Source organism: Somniosus microcephalus, chromosome 8 (genome assembly GCF_052327205.1).
Source record: "Somniosus microcephalus isolate GS21.2 chromosome 8, FLI_Smic_1.0, whole genome shotgun sequence".
In the NCBI taxonomy this organism is placed as follows: Eukaryota; Metazoa; Chordata; class Chondrichthyes; order Squaliformes; family Somniosidae; genus Somniosus; species Somniosus microcephalus.
The window spans coordinates 124,114,543-124,131,268 of record NC_140994.1 but is presented as its reverse complement, the minus strand read 5'-3'; the positions used below and the strand labels follow the sequence as shown (position 1 = coordinate 124,131,268).

At 45.8% G+C, this 16,726-nt stretch overlaps 1 protein-coding gene across 6 annotated transcripts in view; it reads right to left on the bottom strand.

Annotated features, from left to right (window-relative positions):
- The window catches only part of ebf1a (EBF transcription factor 1a), a 699,375-nt gene that overhangs the window by 320,514 nt on the left and 362,135 nt on the right, over positions 1-16,726 (bottom strand). For all 6 annotated transcript variants that reach the window (XM_085995098.1, XM_085995100.1, XM_085995094.1 and 3 more), the window contains exon 7: positions 6,005-6,086. In XM_085995098.1, coding sequence (XP_085851224.1) covers positions 6,005-6,086 — 82 coding nt within the window. The remainder of the gene's footprint in view (positions 1-6,004; positions 6,087-16,726) is intronic.

The window sequence follows — 16,726 nt, the reverse complement described above, 5'->3', positions numbered from 1 at the left end:
TTCTACCCCTTGGTATTTCTCAGTTCTCCCCATACAGATTCCACATCATCAGAGCTAATATCCTTCCTTTCAATTGTGTTAATCCCCTCTTTAACCAGCAATGCTACCCCACCTCCTTTTCCTTTTTGCCTATCTTTCCTGAATATCGAATACCCCTGGATGTTGAGTTCCCAGCCTTGGTCACCCTGGAGCCATGTTTCCGTAATCCCAATCATATCATATCCGTTTACCTCTATTTGCGCAGCTAATTCATCCACCTTATTACGAATGCTCCTCGCATTAAGACACAAGGCCTTTAGGCTTGTTTTTTAACACTCTTACACCTTTTAGAATTATTATTTACTGTGGCCATGTTTGATTTAAACCCTTGATTTCTCTGACTGCCACCTTTGTTTTTCTCCTTCTTTTCTTTTGCTTCTATCCTTGTTTCCCTTTCCTCTGTCTCCCTGCTCAGGTTCCCAGCCCCCTGCCATCAGTCAGGAGGTGAAACACTTGCTGCAGAATGCCCAGCCTCTGACCTGCTCTTGTTGCCACAGTATTTATGTGACTGGTCCAGTTAAGTTTCTGGTCAATGGTGACCCCCAGGATGTTGATGTTGGGGGATTCGGTGATGGTAATGCCGTTGAATGTCAAGGGGTAGTGGTTAGACTCTCCCTTGTTGGAGATAGTCATTACCTGGCACTTCTGTGGCGCAAATGTTACCTGCCACTTAGCAGCCCAAGCCTGAACGTCGTCCAGGTCTTGTTGCATGCGGGCATGGACTGCTTCATTATCTTAGGAGTTGTGAATGGCACTGAACACTGTGCAGTCATCAGCGAACATCCCCATTTCTGACCTTATGTTGGAGGGAAGGTCATTGATGAAGCAGCTGAAGATGATTGGGCCTAGGACACTGCCCTGAGGAACTCCAGTTTGGTTTAGCCTGAGACATGCCATTTGAAGGGAAGGGGTTAACCACATCAGGGCGGGGGCGGGTGGAATGGGGGGCCGGTCCGACATGCTCAGTTCTTGCGACAGTCAGCTCTGAGAAACTCAATTAATGTCCTGTCACGTTGGGGGCCAGGGAAACGTATGTGCCACGCAAATGGCTTTTCATGTCTTGAACATTATATAATGGGACAACCTTGTACCGGTGAATGTGACTGGCGAGACATTGGTCCCTTCACAATTGATGCCGTCATAACATCATCACGTTACCGACTTTGCCACTTCAATTAAAAATTTGGCTAGTTATCTCACAAACCAAATTATCAGGCAACAATGGCCCTTTGGCCAAATGACAACCCGTATGGCAAAGGTAGTACTAATGCACCAGTTAGTGGGCAGAGAACAACGCACCGACCAATAACCATAGGAGTAAAAGGATTAGGGCAGGGAAAACAAATTACAGGTACCCTGGATTCCTGTCCTTAATTACTGTCCAGTGACCCCCTTCTTAGAAAGTGTGTATGTATATTTATGTCTGTGTATATTTGTGTGTGTACAAATTTTGTTTGATAACGCTCCTGTGAAGAGCCTTGGGACATTTTACGACGTTAAAGGTGCTATATAAATGCAAGTTGTTGCATGAGATTGTGTGTGTGTGTGTGTGTGTGTGTGTGTGTTTGTGTTTATGTGTGTAATTGTATATTTGTGTGTGTATACGTCACATGAGAACAAGACTGCGCTCACTTGTGATGCCCTCCCCACTATTCAATAGTCTGCTCACACTCACTGTCTAGGTAAGCACGTGAAGAATGACCACATGGGTGTTAATGGAGGCTGGCCAGGACATGTGGGACTGTACCCCATCATGAATCAGTGCCTTCAGGAGATAAGGGAAGTAAATCGCACAGGAAAAAAAATAGGATCGTAGAATGACATATCAATCACATACAGAAATTGGCTTTGCAAAATGAACCACTTCTGATCAAACTGTAATGGTCCATTTGCTACTTCAGACAGGGTGAGACTTGGTTTGTTTTGAGATGGGTCTTTAGTAGATCACACTCTGCCAGTAACATTTCAGAGACAAACGCAGCTCTTCCTTTCAATAACCATCAAATGCTGTTAAAAAAGAATGCAAAGAGCCAGCACATATCCCTTGTTAGAGGAGTACTTGTTACCCAACAGTAGATGCTTAAGAGACACATTAACTGAGACAACAAAACATCTGTTTGTTTGACAGCTTACATGTGTTATGTTACTGAGATCTGACGGCATATATTATTATTATTTTTAAGTTCGTTGAAGCTGACAGACCACTCCAATTTGGAAGCTTTATCTAAACACTTCAATAAAGTCCGAGCATTTATTTTCTCTTTGCTTTTCCATTTGTACAAGCCAGTCATTTTTTTTGCCAAATGCTAAGGTCACACTAATTGACACAGCACAAGCAATTAAGCAGTCACTGTTCACATACTTGAAGGCTCGACTACCCGTGGGCTTGTGCCGACTTGACAGTAACGCTTCTTAGAGTCAACAGATCAGCAACCTTCCCGGGGTCCAACCAATCACACACGAGAAGTGCTGACTGCGGAACTAAGATAACACGAAAAGCGATTACCATATGAAAATTAGCCTGAGTCGTGGGAGCACTTATTAGGTGAGCCATCGTACAGATCATCCTGTGGACTCTCTGGTGGACCCTTGCCATGTCTGCTTGTCAGAGTACTCGACAAGACAAGTATCTCTTCTGCCTAAGATGACTGAGGGTCCACAGTGACAAAGGATCTATTGTGTCTTACAAGTGACTTTCTTTTGCTAACTACTTGAGTGCAGTCACTGCACTGAGCCTGCCAAGTTTCATCTTGAGTAAGACTCACTTGGTGTGTTTTCAACTCTAGTTTTCTCCTGGAATGCTGATTAATGCCAGCCCTACACCCCTCCAAGAACTCTACGTTCCTTCTACTCTGGCTCACTCTTGTGTTCAAATCCCTCCATGGCCTCGATCTTTCCTATCTCTGTAACCTCCTCCAGCCCTACATCCCTCCGAGAACCCTGCGTTCCACCTATTCTGGCCTCTTGTGCATCCCCCACTTCCTTCGCCCCATCACCGGGAGTTGTGCCATCATCCGTCTAGGCCCTATGCACTGGAATTCCCTCCCTAAACCTCTCTGCCTCGCCACCTCCCTCTTCTCCTTTAAGACGCTCCTTATAATCGAGCCTCTTTGACCAAGTGTTATATCACCTGTCCTAATGTCTCCTTTGGCTCTGTGTCAATTCTTGTCTGATTACGCTCCTGTGAAGTGCACTGGGATGTTTTACTACGTTAAAGGTGCTATATAAATGCAAGTTGTTGTTTGTTGTTGGGGTACAGATTCACAGGCGCAGCAGTATTCCAGTACTTCTATCATTCTTCATCTCTAAGCCTAGTCAGTGGCTGTCAACGGGGAATTCCATCATGGAGGGGGTAGGAGGAGGACATCACAGCCAAATTCAATCCTATCCTCACCCAATGTCCACACACGCAGTTTCCAGCAGGAATCAACGAATAGCAATCGGAAGACCGAACCCGAGCTTAAGGCCCAGAGGTAGCACCCCAACTGCCCCCTCCATTGAGAAGAGAGCTGCCTTTACTCCATGGGGGTGTGTGTGCCACGGCAGTAATTTTGCTTGCAATCAATTTTTCTATTTTATCTTTGTCTCTTTTTGCAGCAGCCCAACTTCCACCATGGCTGAGATCGGCCAGCTCAGCACAAACTGGCAGTTCCCAACCTTGGGGACTTCCTGCATCCGTGTTGCAGAAGCCACACCAGGGGGTGCGTTCATTCACTGACCCATCGGGAGGAGATCAGAAGTTAGTGTTTAAAGACAGCAAATAATGAGCGTCCAACGAGGAATCTTCTGCTATTGATTAAAGCAGGGCTCAGGAAGGCTTTGTATTGATCTTATTGCCAATATGGGAAATATGAGTGGTTACTCACAAAGGAAAAGAGCTGGGCAGCATCCACTCGCATGATGTCAGCAGTCCAATACCGCGGAAAAGCAGGTTAAATGATTCAGAGTGTCTCTTTGCAAGGGTCAGTTCTCCACTGCCAGCTCAATAACTGTTGCTGATGCACTTGCTGATGCACTATCACGAGTTGCTTGTTGACATCACTGCACAAACACTGCATTAAGTACATCTTGCCGGGGGTGGTGGTGGGGGGGGCAAAATCTCAGTCCATCTGGACAGTGCCAACCTGCGAGTCGTTCGTATGGACAAAACCGCCATTTCCGGGCTGCGTCAAGAGTTGCGACTGCGGGTTCTAACCCATGCATGCGGCCGGTTCGCAGGGGGGGGGAGGGTAGCTGGGAAGAAATGCTGAGGTGCTGTGTTTAGTTTTTCTCCACTAGTTGTCGCCTAAACTGCAGAACTCAGACAGAGTGAGAATATGAATGGTCTGAGGAGCATCCATTTCTAAATGTCCCAAATCACAAAATAGCCTCTAAACACATTGGGGGCTAAATTCGGTTGATTTGCGCCTCCCGTTAGCACTAATGGGGCACAAATCAACTAGCGACTGGGCGTAGCGTTGCTAACACCTCCTGCGAAATTCAGCGGAAGGTTAGCGGCCGCGCTAACCATTAGCGCTGCGCTGCCGGCGATGACATCATTGCCGTGTGCAGCGCCCCGGCTGTAATATTGGGTGGCGACCCCCAACTTACCGCCGGATGCTATGTCCGCCAGGGTTGGGGGACCTACCTGCAGCCGGGGCGGCGCTAGATAAAGCGGAGGTGGCGGGCGGCCATTTTTGTTGCTGGCCACCTGCCAGCACCTGCCCCCCCGTTGCTGTCCCCAGCCCGTGGCGCTACCTGGGAAAATCGGCCGCGGGGGCGCCAACTTTTTCAGAGCACTAAAACTAGCGCCCCGGCGAAGGTAGCGCCCCGCCAATTTTTATCCCATTGATTGATACCAGAACTGAGATGGTACAGAGAGGAAAGACTGAAAAGGCTGGGGCTCTTTTCTCTAGAAAATTGAAGGCGGAGAGGTGATCTGATAGAGGTCTTTAAAATTATGAAGGGGTTCGAAAGGGTAAACATAGAGAAGATGTTTCCACTTGTGGGGTGTCCAAAACCAGGGGTCATAAATTGGCTGGGGAGTCAGTGATGAGTGAACATCAATTTAAAACCAAGAGTGTGAGGAAAAGGGAGAGGAGAAATGTCTTTGAGCAGAGAGTTGTAGGAGCTTTGTCACAGGGTGTGTTTGAGATGGAGACCACTGCATCTTTTAGGGAAAAGTGGATCAATATTTGAGGAAGATGCCGGGCTATAGGGGTAGAGCAGGGCAGTGGGATTAGTTTCAGATAGTTCTAGCAAAGATGGGCCAAATGGCCTCCTTCTGTGCTGTAAACGTCTACAGTTCTTTGACCATCGCCCTTTCAGTTGCCTCCCTAACCTCCCAAGTCCTACATGGTATCCAATCCCATCCACTGTGAAGCGCCTTGGGACACTTCGCCACATTAAAGTTATTGGTCAGCACCTCCTTGGTCCTCCATCTTTCCAGTTTAGACTTGGCATATGGTGGTTAACCGCACACACATCAGATCTTACTGCGACGCTTCTGCACTGGGTGTAGCGGAAGCCGAGGGAAGTCGACATGAAGCATCTTAACCATCCCTCAGCATGTGAGAGAAACATGTGTATGCTGGCTGATGGATATGAGATGGCCCTCAAACATGGCCTAGTTAAATGCTGCAGCCTCTTCAATGAGTCTGAATTGGCCCACACTTGAACTTGGCAGCATACACTTACACAGGTCCTTTGCTACAACAAAGGACTCTCATCAGGCACCAAGACAAACAGTTAGAAGCTTTCACTGTTCAAAAGGCACATTAAACACTACAGACTTTTTATTTCCTTCTTCTCCCCTGTGAGAAATGACTCAAGTGCGGAGAGATTTTTTTTTTAACATTCTAAGCCATCTAATACATCTCTCTCCCGTGCCATTACCACTTAGGGCTAAGTCTCCACAAATGAATCATTATTTGTTCACAAATTAGCTTTCAGAGGAGGTGGCTGCAGAGATAAAAACCATACTCACCTGGAACCTCCGCATGTCCCTTGGGTTTCCTGCATTCTTCAGGCAGTTCTGATTGCATTTCAAAAAGAATTTCAAGAAGAACCTGAAGTGGGAAAAGTGAGAGAGAAAAAAATAACAGAATTTGATTAAAACTCTTTTGCTGAATTAAAGGAAATGTCCACTTTGTGAGGGAATTTAAACAATTCCATTTCTATCGATTGAGTGCAGCACGCGGTACATCAGCATCATTGCTGGCTCTGCTCCTTTTACTTCAAGTGCACGTGTCAACTTTTTACCTTCTGCTCTATTTTTTTTACCTTATTTTCTTGCTTAGATTGGTAATTTCACTAATCGGGGGAGAGAGGGACGAGGTCGGTACAAACAAAAACAAATCTGCAATTTATTTAAGGATTTATGTACCTGGTCTCCAGTCTGCAGTGTATGACTGAGTCACACTGAGACCAGAAGACCCCAGTTCATTCCTGGTCTGTGACGAGTTAGCTGTGTGCATTTGTACATGTGCGTATATGTGTGTGTGTGTGTGTGTCTGTGTGTGTGTTTGTATGTGTGTGCGTGTGTTTGTATGTATGTGTGCATGTGTGTTTGTGTTTGTATGCATGTTTATATGTGTGCATTTGTGTGTGCATTCGTATGTGTATGTGTGTGTGTTTGTATGTATGTTTATATGTGTGGGTTTGTGTGTGTGTATGTGTTTGCGTGTGTGTTTGCGTGTGCGTTTGTGTGTTTGTATGTGTGCATGCTTATGTTTGTATGTGTGTGTGTTTGTATGTATGTTTGTATGTATGTATGTGTGTGTTTGTATGTGAATATGTGTGTGTGTGCATGTGTGTGTGTTTGTATGTATGTATATGTGTGTGTTTGTATGTGTATATTTGTGTTTGAATGTGTGTGTGTGTGTTTGTGTGTGTTTGTATGCATATGTGTGTGTTTGTATGTATGTATGTGTGTGCATATTTGTATGTATGTTTGTATGTATGTATGTGTGCGTGTGTATATGTGTGTGTATTTGTATGTATGTATATGTGTGTGTGTGTTTGTGTGCGTATGTGTGTGTTTGTATGTGTATATGTATGTGTGTTTGTATGTATATGTGTGTGTGTTTGTATGTATGTATGTGTGTGTGTGTGTTTGTGTGTGTATATCTATGTGTGTGTGTGTTTGTATGTATGTATATGTGTGCGTGTGTGTTTGTATGTATGTATATGTGTGCGTGTGTGTGTGCTTTGTCTGTTAACGTTCCTGTGAAGCGCCTTGGGATGTTTTTGCTCTGTTAAATGCACTATATAAATGCAAGTTGTTGTTCCTGTGATTATGTTCATTTATAATCGTGCGTATGCGCATGTATATGCGTGTGTGCATGTGTTGTGTTTCTGTGTAAATGTGAAGGAGAATGTATAAGCTGGACCTAAGAAACTGCAACTCAAGAGTTCTGCGATGGCCCAGTGGAAGAAGGCACTGCCTGGTGTAGTATTGACCATCAAGCCAGCAGGCCTCAGCTGGGCAGCACTCCTGGGCTAAGGAAGGGCCTGCCTGCTAGTCAGTGCACCATCCGTGTCAGGTCCAGTGTGGGCATTAAACAGGATTGGGCTTGGTTACGAAGAGCTGTCTAGCGTTCATGGTCTAGCCTCACGCAGGAAGACCAGCCACTTTGGCAAAACAAGGCACCTGAGGGTTGCTGGCATCCGTGGAACCGTTACCACAGTTTATGTAGGGAAAGATACAATGACCCTGAGTTGACTGTGCACACTGCGTTATCAACACCGCGCTCCCCCCCCCCCCCCCCAAAATAACAACAGAACATTCTAGAAACACACAGGAGGTCTGGCAGCATCTGTAAAGAGAAGCGAGTGGTTCATGTTGCGGGGGTGGGGGGGTGGTGGAGTGTGCCAGACTGGAGTATTATCTGATCTGTTAGCCTGCCTTTTGTCTTCACAGAGGCTGATGTACCTGCTGTGTATTTCCAACATTTTCTATTTCATTTTCAGATTTCTTTTAATCCCTTTCCCAGATCGCTCTTTTATATTTTTTTAAAAAGGAGGAGGGTGGGGATCACCATCAAAGGCTTTACACTGTTTGATTTCTTTTTCTTGTGTTGTGTTTTTTTTTTCGTTTCCCCCCATTGTCAAACTTTTTACACCCAACCGTGCCAGTCTGCTCAGAACATGTAGGACAGGCTGTCAGTATAAACGCTGGCGTCTGAAGGAGAGACAAATGTGTGCCACAGGGGAGGGGTTTGTCCGCGCGCCAAGGAAGCCCATGAAAGACGAGCAATGTGCTGAATGCGACAAGAACCTTGCCAGGGAGAAATGAAACGCGGGCACACTCCACGCTCCTGACATGCCGACGACGTTATTTTTTTATTTTATTTTTTCTCGCTCTCTCGCTGCCTGTCACTCGGGCATTTCAACAGCTTGTCAGTTAGTACCCTGAGCTATGAAGGGCACAGACACCGGATCCCTGATCCTGAACTGCTGCTGCTGCCGTCAGGAATGTTGGCAGGGCCCGTGGGCCCAGTCCGCTGTGGCCTCCTGCGATGAGTGGGTTGTCGGAATGAAGAGACGCACCATCTGTCGGGAGGCAGAGACAGCCCTGTCAAGCGGTGCACGGCGCCTCAAACAGGCCCTTATGTGGCGATGTCTTTCCGAGACTGCAGATTCAGAGGGGAGCTGGTGGAGGCCCCGGAGACCAGCTCGAAAGCACTTTCGAGCGTCTCGGAAACGCACGAGCCTTTGCAGCTGCCCACTTTGGCCGGGGCAGCCCTAACAAAATACTTTTAGGCTGATGCAGATGAACCGGTTAAAAATACCCACGCACACCCCCAAAAACTGAGTAATGGTGTGCGCGAGATACGGAGCAGAGATCCTTTTTCTGCGATAAATGTGCCTGGAATTTATAAACAGGAGGAGGGCATGTGGCGACTCGCTGACGCGTCGAAATTTCCCAAATATAGGAAAAAAATCCGTTCAGAGGGAATGTCAGCTGCAGTATCCCTTTTCCAACCATCTACGTGTCAGTTTCAGGTCAATTTCACATAATCAGCACCAACCAGGCCAATTTATTTTCTAACTCTTTCTCTCTCTCCCTGTACTTGCACTAATTTCAAAGCCAGGCCACAGGAGCACAGAAGGAAAAGCAAAAAAAAACCAAAACCAGCTTTCAAAGTAAAAGCAGCCGATTGGCGCTCAGTGCAAAGTGCCGTGGATCCATTGGGCTACAAAAGGCATGGTGGGAGCTTAACTTAAGTCACGGGTACAGCTTTTTTTTTAGCAATGGGACCACATCTGACAGTATTACAGCTATAGTTACATATGATGTGAAGGAAGCCCTTTACCTTCGACTAACAAGGCTCTCTCGAGCTCGTTGCCTCAAATCCCATACCTCCCCTCACATTTCATTAGATTATCAATAGGGATTTGCAAAGAATCAAGCCTGCGGTGCTGGTATTTAGTGAGCTCCCCCCCACCACAATTACGTATGTAGTCCTGTTCAACATTGTAACTGGAAACCTGCATCAGGATTTGTCTGTGTTCTTCCTGACTGCTTTAGAGTCCCTCAGTTTGTGTTTGCAATTATCATGAGGTCCAAGGAGTTTGTGTACCGGAAGTAAAATAAGAACGGGAACAATCCTCATAATTTTGTTCCTGGAAATAAGTGAATCACTTCCCAGGCCCGGCGAAATTGAACTGGGCCTGACATCGGTGACTGCATGTAAGTCATAATATTATTACCCCATTTCTCAAAACCATTTGACCTGTGTAATGATCTGTACTATGTTTTAAAAGGCGCTGCCTTCATAAAATAATGTTTCACAAGCCCTTTTATTAATGGCCTAGTAGGTAAAGGCATCACCCTGCGCACTACTAACCATATAGATCACAAGGCCCCTAGCTTCGATCCTTGGTCTGTGATGGCCTATCACTCAGGTAAAACTCCAATTAGGGTGTTACAAGTTGGCCTCAGTCCTCTTGTGCTGATGGGGAGGAGATGGGGTGGAATTCAAGTCCTGATCGCCGTTCAATGGCCCCATGCTGGATGTCAGGTGGGGATAGAGCTCAGTCCTGCTGCAAAGCTCCCTGCTAGTGATAACCAGCCAACATTTACTGTTCCTTCCCATCTTCCACCCTCCATAAACTTGAGTTCATCTAAACTCGGCTGCCCGTGTACTAATTCGCACCAAGTCCCGTTCACCCATCACCCCTGTGCTCGCTGACCTACATTGGCTCCCGGTCCAGCAGCGCCTCAATTTAAAAAATCTCACCCTTGTTTTCAAATTCCTCCATGACCTCGCCCCTCCCTAACTCTGTAACCGCCTCCAGCCCCACAAACTTCCGAGATCTCTGCACTCCTCTAATTCTGGCCTCTTGAGCATCCCCTATTTTAATCACCCTACCATTGTTGGTCGTGCCTTCAGCTGCCTAGAGCCTCAGCTCTGGAATTCCCTCTCTGCCTCTCCACTTCTCTTTCCTCCTTTAAGACCCTCCTTAAAACCTACCTCTTTGACCAAGCTTTTGATCAGCTGTCCTAATATCTCCTCTTGTGGTTTGATGTCAAACTTTGCCTGATAATGCTTCTGTGAAGCGCCTTGGGATCTTTTACTACATTAAATAAAAGTGCTATATAAATGGAAGTTGTTGTTGTAGGTTTACACATGAAGGACGGCCATTTGGCTGAGGTAAGAGAGGGCTATGGAACCATACCCCAACAAGAGTCAACATCTTCAAGGACAGGAAAGAAGAGAAACAAAAGTGATAGTATTTCAACACTATTCCCATCATCGGCCTAGAAATTCCTCTTGGGCGATGGCACAAAGCGGGCGGTATCGGGTTGGCCGCCCGTTATACGCAGCGTCTGACATTCAGTTCTTGCAGTCAATGGAACTGAATATCAATCGCTGCGTGTAACGGGCAGCCGACCCGATACCGCCCGCTTTGCACCACTGCCCGAGACGAATTTCTAGGCCATCGTATTTTGTCTTCGCAAAATATTGAGAAAGGTTTACCCAAACACCTTTTTTTACCAAGACATGTCTGTCTAAATTGTCACGGTTCTGAAAAGCCCTGTTCTGATGGACATTTAGCTATTGCTATTTACACTTCTGCATGCAGAAGTAGCAGCCCTTGTTAATAATACAATACAGGGGTAAAGGCATCATCTGGTATGGTAATGAACCATCCAAAGACAAAGCCTACTGACACTCAGACACAGAGAGCAGCCTCTTGATTGAGGTAGGAGCAGGGGTGAAGGAAATGTACCCCACTGTGAGTCAGCACCTCCAAGCGGGAAGGGAGCAAGAAAGATGAAAGTTGCCCTATCTACAGATAGCTATGATGAGCAGGGAACTATCGCTGAATGCGGGGGAGCTCAAACTTTATCAGAACTCTAACTAACAGCTCAGCATAAAATATGTCAACATTAATTAATTAAATAACCACAACAAATGACATGAATATTCAATATTACATATTCCAAACATATTCTTTATGGCCACTAGAGTGTGATTCTCAAAGTCCTGTACAACACAACTCTAATTATCAAGTTACTGATATTCTTCCACTTGACATTCACGTGCTGATTTAGCTCTTTGCTCTGATCAAGCAGTTTCTTCCTTCTGCCTACAAAGCAATAATGTTGTAAGAAGTTAAAGGTCAAGCTTAGAGTTAGGCCAGTGACAGGCCTTGTTAGAATGCTCATAACGTAGTGACTTTGAAACAGAATAAAGAATCTGGTAATTAATCTGACTCATCTTCATTTACTTCCCAGCAAGTGCTTATGTTCAGTCATTCTGTCAATTTGTAATTATTTCCCTTTCTAGTTTTCTGCCATTTTTTTATTTCCTTCCCTCCTCCCTCAATTTTCCCCCTCCATTCCTGATTCCACTGACTCTTGCTTTGGTACAGTTCCACAGGCAGAAGGATGCCTCCAGGATCATAGGAACATAGGAACAGGAGTAGGCCATTCAGCCCTTCGAGCCTGCTCCGCCATTCAGTGAGATCATGGCTGATCTGTGACCTAACTCCATATAACCGCCTTTGGCCCATATCCCTTAATACCATTGGTTAACAGAAACCTATCAATCTCTGATTTAAAATTAACAATTAATCGAGCATCAACTGCCGTTTGCGAAAGAGAGTTTTTAAACTTCTACCACCCTTTGCGTGTAGAAGTGTTTCCTAATTTCACTACTGAAAGGCTCATTTTTAGACAATGCCGCCCTAGTCCTTAACTCCCAAACCAGCAGAAATTGTTTTTCTCTATCTATCCTATCAGTTCCCCTTAATATCTTGAAAACGTCGATCAAATCAACCCTTAACCTTCTAAATTCCAGGGACTATAACCCTAGAATCATGCCAAGGTGGGTATTCCCGCTGTAATAACCTGGGCAGTCAGTGCCAGAGGGAAAATTGATGGTGAAAGGCTTTTCAGCTGGGTTCAGTCCTGTCCTCACCTTACATCCACACACATTCTTTTCCAGCAGGGGTCACTGGCTAGTGAGCAGGAGTGGGAACTCGAGCAAATGCTAGGAGTGCTGAAAACAATTGTAGACACCCTAACCGCTGCGGATTATCCATAGGTCCAACCACAATTGATTATTTTGGTTTAGCTCTGGAGAATTGAATCCCAAGATTTCAAACTTTTTTTGTTGTTGTTGAAGAAATGGTGTCAGGCGTGGCTCAGTGGGTTGCACTCTTGTCTGAGTCGAAAGGTTGTGGGTTCAAGACCCACTCCAGAGATTTGAGCACATAATCTAGGCTGACACTCCAGTGCAGTACTGAGGAGGTGCTGCACTGTCAGCAGTGTCGCCTTTCAGATGATGTTAAACCGAGGTCCCGTCTGCTCTCTCAGGTGGACTTAAAAAATCTCATGGCACTATTTGAAGAAGAGCGGGGGCGGCCTGGCCAATATTTATCCCTCAACCTGTCTTGTTTTGCACACTTTGTACAAAAATAATAAATTGCAGGACAACGGAGTATTACAATTTAAACTCTTTTAATGAAGCCTCAGGTCTGTAAGCTTTCTCAATCAATACAGCACCGTGTGGATAAGATGGAGTCAGGACCCCTAGCCTGGGTGTTCTAAACAATAGCAGTCCTTACCGATGCCTGCAGGCCAATGACAATTCAGCATGTGATCACGTGAATATAATAGGTATTCCTTACAGATGCCTGCGGGCCAATGACAATTCAACATGCAAATATTACATCCCCTTTCTTTTAAAAGAGAAATGTTATGCATTACTTTTGAACCTTTCTTCTACATAATGTTCTCAGTAGCATCAACACATAAGTAAACTCAACATTTAACTAGCACTGAAAACATCTCAACGTTTCAATAACAATGTACAGTTTTTTTTAGGGCAGCGATCCGCCTACACCCTTTGACAGTTCACAAGTCAAGGATAACTCTAGGCTTGACCTCCCGTCCCGACCTTGTGTGGTATGGAACTGAGCATGCTCCTGAATCGGTCAACAAATCAGGTTCAGGTTTAGGTTCAGGTAAGTATGATGTGTTTTGTGTATTGCTCTGTTCATCACACTCTGTTGCACTGATCCTCTCATCGGAATGACGGTGTTGTTCCTTGGTGTTCAGGAGGTGCCTGCGATTGTGGCGGTACACCTGTCCTTCTGGGGTGCAGATGTGATACGATCGCTCAGTGTCAGCTGGCTGGATGACGACTGCTGGCTTCCAGTAGTCATGCTCCTGGATTCTGATGGATTCTCCATTGTGCAGCGGCGGCAGTAGTCTAGCTTACCTGTCATAGTATCTCTTTTGGTGTTGCTGTCTCTGTACACGTTTTGCATGCACTTGCTTGCAGCTGACGACCTGCCAGGGCCTGTCTGGGATACAGTGAGGTATCATGGGCTCTTTGACATTTGATGGGTGGCGTTCTAGACAAATGGAACATTTTCCAACAATGTCCTCAATGTGTTTGCACATTCCGGGCCAAAACATAATGTCATGTGCTCTTTGTTTGCATTTCTCCATGGCCATATGTCCAGCATGAATTTTTATCAACATCTCTTCTCTGAGACTGGTAGGAATGATGATTTTCTCCCCTTTGAAGATGATTCCATTGATTTGTGACAGTTCGTTTCTGTGGTTCCAGAATTCAGATATGCTCTGAGGGCATTTCCTCCTTTCCTCAGGCCATCCTTCATGTATAACTTTGCTTAGCAGTGTGAGTTGTGCATCTTTCTCTGTTCCTGCTCGGATCTCCTTCAGTTTTGAGTCACTCACAGGTAAGCTGTTGTACACCATGCCTTCACTGGGGCTGCTGTCCTGGTAGCTAAGAGACTTTCTGGAGAGCATGTCTGCGACATGAATGTCTTTGCCTGGACGGTGAATGATTGTGAAGTCGTACTTCTGTAGCTGAAAGATCATTCTCTGTAGCCTTGGTTGGGCTGCGGCTAGTGGTTTCCACATGATTGACTCGAGGGGCTTGTGGTCGGATTCCACAATGACTTGTCGGCCATAGACGTACTGGTGGAAACGCTTACATCCAAACAGAATTGCATATAGCTCTTTCTCGAGTTGAGCATAATTGATTTCACTGTCTGAGAGAGATCTGGAAGCATAGCCGATGGGCTTTCCTTCTTGCAGTAATACTGCGCCTAGTCCGTACTTTGACGCGTCCACTTGTAGTCTGAGCTCTTTGTTGGGGTCGAAGTAGGCAAAAACTGGTCCTGGTTCTCTGGTGATTAGGTCTTTCATTTTCTGAAATGCTGTGTCATGTTGTTTGTCCCATAGGAACTCATTGGATTGTTTGAGCAACTGACGCATGGGTGCGTTGATTTCGGAGAGGCTCGGGGCAAACTTGGCTAAGTAGTTAACCATGCCTAGTACCGTCTCTAGCTCTGCGCAGTTCTTCGGCGGCTCCATCTTCTTGATGGCGGAGATTTTCTCTGGATCTGGCTTAATGCCATCAGTTGAGAGGCGATGCCCGAAATAACTGATCTCGGTGGATCCGATTATGCTTTTCTCGGGGTTGAGCCTGATACCTTTCTCCCGTGATCTTTGTAGCATCGCACAGAGGTTCCTGTCATGTTCCTCTCTATTCCTGCCATAGATGAGGATGTCGTCTACGATTGCGACTACTCCGTCGAGGCCTTCATAGGTTTTGTCGATCTTCCACTGGAATTCATCCTGAGCTGAGATAAGACCAAATGGTAAACGCAGAAATCAGTAGCATCCAAATGGTGTGTTGAACGTTGTTAGTTTAGATGACTCTTCCGTGAGCTTGATATTCCAGTATCCTGATCGTGCGTCCATTACACTGAAGTAACGTGCTCCCACTAGCTTGGGTGTGATGTCATCTAGCATTGGTAGAGGGTAGTGAGGGCGTTTGATAGCCTTGTTCAAATCTCTGGGGTCGAGACAGACTCTGAGCTTGCCTGTACATGGTTTCTCAACCACTACTAACGCGTTGACCCACTCTGTCGGTTCTGTTTCCCGGACGATGATTTCTGTATTCTCCATGCTCTGCAGCTCCTCCTTCAGGCGACTACGTAGAGCAAGGGGTATCCTTCTCGGTGGGCAAACCACAGGGGTTGCTGCTGGGTCAAAGTGAATAGTGCATTCACCTGGGAATAGTCCGATTCCTTTGAAAATGTCAGCAAACTCCTCCATGACTGTCTGCTTATCAACTGGTGCTGTCAATGATAGCACTAGCTTGACGAGGTTCATATCTAAACATGCCTTTAGACCTAGCACTGGAGGTACTTGAGTATCAACAATGTAAAAATCCAACATCATGTCGCTTTCTTTGTACTTGCATTTCATCGCGCATGTGCCTTTTACAATGAGCTGCTCACCCCCATAGCTGGTCAGTCTGTGTGAGGTGGGCTGTAGCTCACACTCATCCTTCAAGCTGTGATACTCACTCAGAGGAATTACGTTAACCTGAGATCCAGTGTCTAGTTTAAACCTAAGCTCTGTGCCCTGTTTTCCTATCTCAATATTGGCATAGGCTTGCTCAGTTTCTGAAATCTGTTTTTTCTGTGACACAGAATCAATAAACAGTTCCTGTGCATTTGGCTCTCTATCTGGCATTTGGCTGTCACTCACTGTGTGTACTGCTTTTCCGAAAACAGTCCTGCAGACTTTAGCAAAGTGGTTCCGTTTACCACATGTAGCACATTGCCTTCCTTTGGCGGGGCATTGCACCTTTTCTCCATGCATCTTGTTTCCACAATATCCACAGTTTTAGAAGCGTTTTATGTCTGTGTCGCCCATTTTTAGAACTCGCTCTGTTCTTTCTGTTCTGAAACACGCTCTCCGGGCGGTGTTCTTTGGTGTGTGTCTATTAACTGCGTGCACTGTCTGTTCACGCGAGCTGCTCGTGGCGCCGGTTATGGTTTTCAACTGTGCTTGGGCTATCTCGTGCGATCTAGCTATGTCCATAGCTTTGTCCAGCATTAGCCCAGACCCAACATTCAAAAGTTTCTCTCTCACTTTAGCTGAATGTATTCCAAACACGATGCGGTCTCTGACCATCTCATCTTTATTGGCATATTCACAGACTTTTACCAGCAGTTTTAACTCAGTCACGAACTGTTCAAACGACTCACTAGCTCCTTGTACTTTCTCCTGAAACTTGTACCTAGTGAATATCGTATTTGTCTTGGGCATCACATATGCTTCAAAACGGTCAAAATAACTTTTCAGTACCTTTGCTTCATCCGTGGTGAGAGACCATGTGTTAAAAATGTCTCTCCCTTTTTCTCC